Raw genomic sequence first — 7,434 nt, 5'->3', positions numbered from 1 at the left:
ATAGACAGAAGCAGAAAAATAAATCTCCTGAGATGTGATGAACATAAATACCCTACTTTATTATAATTTTTTCTCAACTGTAGCCCACTTCTTAATATATATGCATTCAGCTTTAAATTTATGTGCTTACATTATTAAAATTATGTGTCAATTTTCTGTGTTCATGCAGTAGATATTAGAAATAAATCATCTATGGGGGCGCCTGGGTGGCGCAGTCATTAAGCGTCTGCCTTCGGCTCAGGGCGTGATCCCGGCGTTATGGGATCGAGCCCCACATCAGGCTCCTCAGCTATGAGCCTGCTTCTTCCTCTCCCACTCCCCCTGCTTGTGTTCCCTCTCTCGCTGGCTGTCTCTATCTCTGTCAAATAAATAAATAAAATCTTAAAAAAAAAAAAAGAAATCATCTATGGAACATAAGAACTAGGAAGATCAGTAGGGGAAGAAAGGGATAAAGAAAGGGGGGGTAATCAGAAGGGGGAATGAAGCATGAGAGACTATGGACTATGAGAAACAAACTGAGGGCTTCAGAGGGGAGGGGGGTGGGGGAATGGGATAGACTGGTGATGGGTAGTAAGGAGGGCACGTATTGCATGGTGCACTGGGTGTTATACGCAATGAATGAATCATCGAACTTTACATCAGAAACCAGGGATGTACTGTATGGTGACTAACATAATATAATAAAAAAACATTAAAATTAAAAAAAAAAGAAATAAATCAACATTAGGGAAATAAGGCAGAACAAAATAATATCTCATCTGAGATGTTTTTACCTAATTATTATTCTGATATATTCAGGCAGTGACCTCACTCTTATGGGTTTCACTTGTTTTATAGTCAAAGGAATAGTCTTGACTAAGTTCAGTGGTTCTCGCTCATGGGTAATTTTGCCTCCAAAGAGACATTGGCAAAGTTTGGATACATTTAGCTGTCCTGGACAGGGAGGGTGCTACTGACATCTGGTGAATAGAGATCAGGATGCTGCGTAACACCCTAAAATGTGCAGAATAGGCCTCTCTTCCTCCCCAGTAAAGAAATATTGGCCCAAAATGTCAATAGAAACTTTGGGCTAGATAAACTCTTCACAATTTTACAGTTTACAAATACACTATAGTCAAAAAATGGGCAGAAGACATGAATAGACAGTTTTCCAAAGAAGACCTACAGATGGTCAACAGACATCAGAGCAAAGGTGGTGATGATGATTAGAGCCAACAGAGCCAAGGTGCTCACCACCAGTGGTCATCAGGGAACGACAAATCAAAACCACAATGAGACATCACCTCAATCCGGTCAGAATGTCTAAAATCAGCAACACAAGAAACAATAGGTGTGACAAGGATGTAGAGAAAGGGGAACCCTCTTACACTGTTGGTGGGAATGCAAACTGCGCTAGCCACTCTGGAAAACAGTATGGAGGGTCCTCAAAAAGTTAAAAATAGAACTACCCTATGACCCAGGATTTGTACTGCCAGGTATTTACCCAAAGAATACAAGAACACTAACTCAAAGGGATACGTGTACCCCGATGTTTGTAGTAGCACTATCAACAATAGCAAACTACGCAAACAGCCCAAGTGTCCATCAGCAGATGAATGGATAAAGAAGATGTGGTATATATACAATGGAATATTACTCAGCCATCAAAAAGAATGAAATCTTACCATTTGCAACAACGTGGATGGAGCTAGAGAGCATTATGCTAAATGAAATATATCAGTCAGAGAAAGACAAATACCATATGATTTCACTCATATGTGGAATTTAGAAAACAAAACAAAGGGACAAAGAGAGGGGGAAAAAACAGAGAAGGAGGCAAACCAAGAAACAGACTCTGAACTATAGAGAACAAACTGATGGTTACCAGACGGGAGGTTGGCAGAGGGGATGGGTGAAATAGGTGATGGGGATTAGGGAGGGCACTGGGTGTTCTGTGGAAGTATTGAATCACTGTATTGTATACTTCAAATGAATATTACATTATATGTTAACTAACTGGAATTTAAACAAAAACTTAAAAAAATAAAAACAATGATGGCAGCAACAACAAAACCAAATACATTGTAGTTTATTTATTTTAAACTAACTTATTTTAGAAAATGAAAACTTGTCTCAGATTTAATAGGCCCTATTAAGGAAGCTGATAATTTTTTTATGCAACCTCATATCCATAACACAATGGATGGATGATGAGAAAGAATCAGCTTAATGTTTTTTTAAAAGGAAATTGCACTAAAATTAAAAGAAAAATTCAAACTAGCCTATAAGTTTCAGAAACTAGTAAAAAAATAAGAACAAATTAATGGCGTCGTACTGTGTACTCGGGCAGTCTTCATAGTAGGACAGGTGTTTTAACATGCTGAAGGTCACTAATTTGAATATTGAGTTCTGCATTTTTGTTTTTTGGGTTGTTTTCTATCTTCTTTCTTTCTTTCTTTCTTTCTTTCTTTCTTTCTTTCTTTCTTTCTTTCATTCATTTTGTTTTGTTTTGTTTTTTGGTTTCCAGCAACATCTCAGAACATTTGGAATGCTTCACAGATATTTTTGAAATGCCTAATTTCTTCTGGGAATCAAATCTTTACTGTTTCTTTAAATCAAATGGTAATATAATAGTAAAAAAATAATGAGCAATGATATACCATTACATTGTAATTGACAGTATAAGCTTTACATGTATTCAGGAGATTGATACATATTTAATCACCTAATTTTCGAATCATACATATGCTAGTAGTTTTACATATATTAGTTCATTTAATACTCAAAGCAATCCATGGCAATGGGCAATATCTTATCGGTGTCCATTTATAGGGTAGACTAATGCAGTCATTATATCTTCATGCTTACTAGAAAATGCACAGTATTATATATTCACACGTACACAATTTATTCCTTCAACTTTGTCAAGATAAAACAAAGGAAATGGAGACCGAAGGATCAAAATCAACCTCAGAAAATGTCTGACAATTTAATCCTCAAAAGTGATCCCAGAGCAAGGAATATTTATACTTTAATTGGTTTGCATTGTCATTTGCAGAATAAAATGATTAAAACAATTGTTCACTCCTTGAAGATAGGGACTCAAAGATTAATTCAGTAACATGGTCAAATAATTAGTAATGTATACAGTTTATAATCTTGATGATCTTCACAAACTTGTTTGGTTTGTACATGTCCCCACTATGAATGGAACAGTAGAGGATCCCTTACACTAATCAATCTAGCCCAAAGAAAATCAGTGTGTCATAACTTCACTCTGTCCTAATATTAAAGACACCATTACTATGTGACGTCTATCTGATTTCCTAAGAGCCAGTGAAACCACCATTTCTTACCATGAGTGATATCAAATGTCCCTGATGATAAATGTTCTGCAAGTGCAGAATCTAGACTCAGTTTCCCAAACAAAGCAAGCTACATTTACTCACTCATCTTTCCATCCATCTATTTATTCTACCCATTCATCCATGAAACACACATGTAATGCGAATGTGCCATATGTCCACTACTATATAGGAACTGGAACAATAAACTAATAAGATACATATACCCTGCTGCCAAGGAGCTTCTAATATGGGTGGGTTGACAGACAATTCAACATATATCTTTAATACATCATGATAAGGAATATAATGAATCAATGCACAAAGTATTTTATAAACACTAACTGGAAAGCAATTATTATTATTTATTTTATTTCAAGAGTATTTCACAGAGTAGAATAATTTTGGAGAGCACATTTCTGAATGAGAGGACAAAAGTATCCTAAAGTATTGAGGATGAAAAGTTATCTTTATTTCTGAAAAATGATAATAAATTTCAAAGAGTTGACATACAGGGTATGCACGGCATGATGATATTGGAAGGGCAAGCTATATCTTGAATATTCTTAAATTATTCAAGTTCTTATTCATTTAAAAGTCCAGTTTCTTTCTAGTAGCTTTTTGAGGGCATCCTTTACATCCTTATTTCTGAAGCTATAGATTATTGGGTTAAACATGGGAAAGACAACAGTATAAAACACCGCAACTACCTTGTCAGTGTCTAGGGAATAGCTGGTGGTGGGACGTAAGTACATAAACAGGAGCGTTCCGTAGAATAATGTGACCGCTATGAAATGGGAAGTACAGGTGGAGAATGCTTTGCTCCTGCCCCCTGAGGACTTAATGCTCAAAACAGTGATGAGGATACAGAAGTAAGAGATAAATATGACCACAAAAGTGCTGGTCTGAATGAAGCCACACAAGGCAAAGAGCAAAAGCTCATTGATATGTGTATCCACGCATGATAAAGCTAAGAGAGGTGGGATATCACAGAAGAAATGATTAACAATATTGGAGCCACAGAACGGTAGCCTGAACGTGAGGCACACATGTGCCATCGCAGTCATACTTCCGCTGAAGTAGGCCAACACAACGGAGCAGATACAGACCCTCCTGGACATAAGTGTAGAATAGAGCAATGGGTTACAGATGGCTGCGTAGCGGTCGTATGCCATTGCTGCCAGGATAAGGCACTCAGCATCAGCAAAACAACCAAAGAAAAACATTTGTATTGCACAGCCATAGGGAGAGATGCTTTTCCTGGATGCTAAGAAGTTCACCAACATTTTAGGGGTGATTGCTGAAGAATAGCAGATGTCCAAGAAAGACAAGTTGCTGAGAAAATAATACATGGGTGTTTGAAGGCATGAATTGATATTAACTAGGATTATTAAACTCATATTTCCCACCAGAGTGAGTGTATACACTATGAGAAATACCAAGAATAGTGTGACTCTGAGAGGGAGATAATCTGTGAATCCAGCAAGGAGAAACTCCGTTGGCATGGTGTAATTGCTCTCCAACATCTTGGTTCTCTTGTTTTTCTTGTCCAAAATAGATGATATCAGAATACGTGAGTTGACTTGAGTGGTGTATGAAGCAAGGGTATCTTTAGTCTCCCTTTTAAGGAAGCAAATAGAAGTATAATAAAATCACAGCTATCACATTTTCTGTGACCTATTTGGTTTGTTTCCTTTTTTTTGCCATTTTCTTTAAAAGAGGTAATTAAAAATCTTCCTTGATACCAGAGGCTGTTATGCTGAGCTGGTGTTCTGAGATGCAGTATAACTCTCCAAAAGTTGTGCACATTAAGAAATGAGATTAGTTCCTTTCAAGCTGAAGGGAAAGGAATGTGGCTTGGTCGATAAGATCTAGCAGAATTGTGAAAATTGACAAAATCCTTAAAGCAAAGCTTTATTTTTCCATCCTAAAATCACGTTCTTCCATGTAAAGGAACGTTGAGAAAAATTCTAGGAAAAAAGTGCCCACAGGTAAACTAGATAATTCTACAGAACCATATCTGTGATCTTGGGAAGTAGTTAAACATCACAGTTAACACAGTAGTTACTGTAAGAGATGACTGGGTTCAAAGCTAAGCTTTGCTACTTACTGGTTGTGTGGGCTTGATAAAGTTATTTAACCGCTCTGTGTTGGCTAGAGGAATAAATGAGTAGATATTTGTAAAACATTTATGTTACTGGCATATAATAAACACTAATACGAGCATTTATTACATAAAACTAATTAAAACAAATAAATTGACTTTTTTGTTTCCTTTTAATAGCTTATTCAATACTGAATTTTATTTATTTATTTATTTATTTATTTATTTATTTATTTATTAAGCAGGCTCTGCAGAAGGCATGGAGCCCAACGTAGGGCTTGAACTCACCACCTTGAGCCCCGAGCTGAAATCAAGAGTTGGAGGCTTGACCCCAACTGAGCCACCCAGGCACCCCTCAATTTTATTTTTAATAAAATATTCAAGTGTCTCAAAATTCGTCTTATCTTTGGCATCCTGGGTATATGATCTGTGTTGTCTTATAGAGAAAAGCCATTGTGTGTGTGTGTGTGCGTGTGTGTGTGTGTGTGTGTTCTACGCAAATATACCGTTTGGCAGTAGTAAATCTTTTACACATGTCCCAAAGTTATTGCTTTCGTCTCCCTGGGTTTCTGTCTCTATCTCACCCCTGAGGTAAGACAGTGTCTGATGTGAGGTTCCTGAAACATAAAACATCTTAAAGAACAACGTATCTCTGCACTTATTAGTGGACTTCAAAACTGACTAAATGAGAAAATAGATGTTGTATGACCGGAAGGAAATTAATCAAGGGAAAAAAATAGGATGAGTGCAAATAAAAAATAAATCCTAGCATGATGGAATACGTTCACCAGGCAGTTACGGAGTAGTGATGTTAGAGCGACGCTGCAGTGAACAATAAGGCAAATGAACGATGGAGGTCTATTCTGTCTACCATGCTTGTTAAGCTCAGAATTGCCCCTCCCCCAACAAAATGACCTACAATCTTCTAGAGACACTGAGAAGAGAGGTTAGTGTTCTTTGGGAACCAGATCTTAAAGCGGAGTAAGGTGAATGTCTGAAACTATGGTGACACAATCCAAACTCTTAAAGGAGAAAAAAATGTTTACGTGGCTATGCTGTGCAAATGTCATTTGTAAGCTTTATATAATATTCACATTCTCCCTTAAATCTGTCTTTTCTTTTTTCTCTGAAGGTGTGGTTAAAAAATCAATTCAGTGATTAAAGTGGTTAAAGAATCTGTAATTAAATGCTTGCTATATAAACTTTAAATAAGGAGTTTGCACAGATTCGGTGGTTAAAGAATCAGTTTAATAATCATAAAAAGATTTCCTCTAAGTCATTTTTGTCAAAATTCTAACTAAAGAATTAACATTAAAGAATCAACTAAATAACAAAAGTGTCCCAAATTTAGGACATTTTGCGCCATTGGTTTTCAATGATTGTATCAGATGAGATCTCACTATTAGCAGCAGAGCGATTATTAAGAGTAACAACAGTCTACACTGAGAGCTCTAGGTCATCACATCTGCCTGCTTATTGGGGCTTGACTTGCAATCACTGGTACAGAAGAGCATGAAGATTAGCAAGGAAGATTAGCAAACAGCGAAAGAGTAAATGTCTGGATACCTGGGCTCTAATTCGGGTTCTTGCACTACAGGTCATTTCATCTTCATGTGAACCTATCCTTGTTTATAAAATCACACTTACTTTATTTAGTGTATAGAACTGTCCTGTAAGGCAAATGAGTCCGCATAGTCAAGAGCTTCATGATTATGTAGGAAAGTTTCATCTTTGGAGATTAGTAATAGAAATTCTAAAATCAGGCAAGTTTATCAAAATGTGTTTTATTTTCTCACTGGAAACACCAAAACAGATGGTACTGTGCAATGCTGGTTAAACACACAGGATTCAGAGGGAGGCAAAATTGATGTTAACCTCAGACGTGGCATCTAAGTTTCTGTAAGTCACTCAAGTTCTGTATCCCTAAATTTCTTGATTTTGTCTATCAGTATAATAATATTCCGTAAGGTTGAAACCAGGATTAAGCTGGTTATAAGTGTTATAAAT

At 36.6% G+C, this 7,434-nt stretch overlaps 1 protein-coding gene across 1 annotated transcript; it reads right to left on the bottom strand.

The window, feature by feature from the left end:
* Positions 1-3,910: 3,910 nt before the first annotated feature.
* LOC113246491 (olfactory receptor 5AS1) lies at positions 3,911-4,849 on the bottom strand. Its single transcript, XM_026487087.1, has one exon. The coding sequence runs from the start codon at positions 4,847-4,849 to the stop codon at positions 3,911-3,913; it is 939 nt and encodes a 312-aa protein (XP_026342872.1).
* Positions 4,850-7,434: the final 2,585 nt, after the last annotated feature.

The sequence above is a fragment of the Ursus arctos genome, unplaced genomic scaffold, assembly GCF_023065955.2.
Source record: "Ursus arctos isolate Adak ecotype North America unplaced genomic scaffold, UrsArc2.0 scaffold_23, whole genome shotgun sequence".
Lineage (NCBI taxonomy): Eukaryota > Metazoa > Chordata > Mammalia > Carnivora > Ursidae > Ursus > Ursus arctos.
The sequence above is the reverse complement of the archived record's forward strand: the minus strand, read 5'-3'. Positions and strand labels throughout refer to the sequence as shown.

Bases quoted from the DNA above. Each gene is read 5' to 3' on its own strand.
- LOC113246491 (XM_026487087.1), bottom strand. From the start codon at position 4,849: ATGTTGGAGAGCAATTACACCATGCCAACGGAGTTTCTCCTTGCTGGA.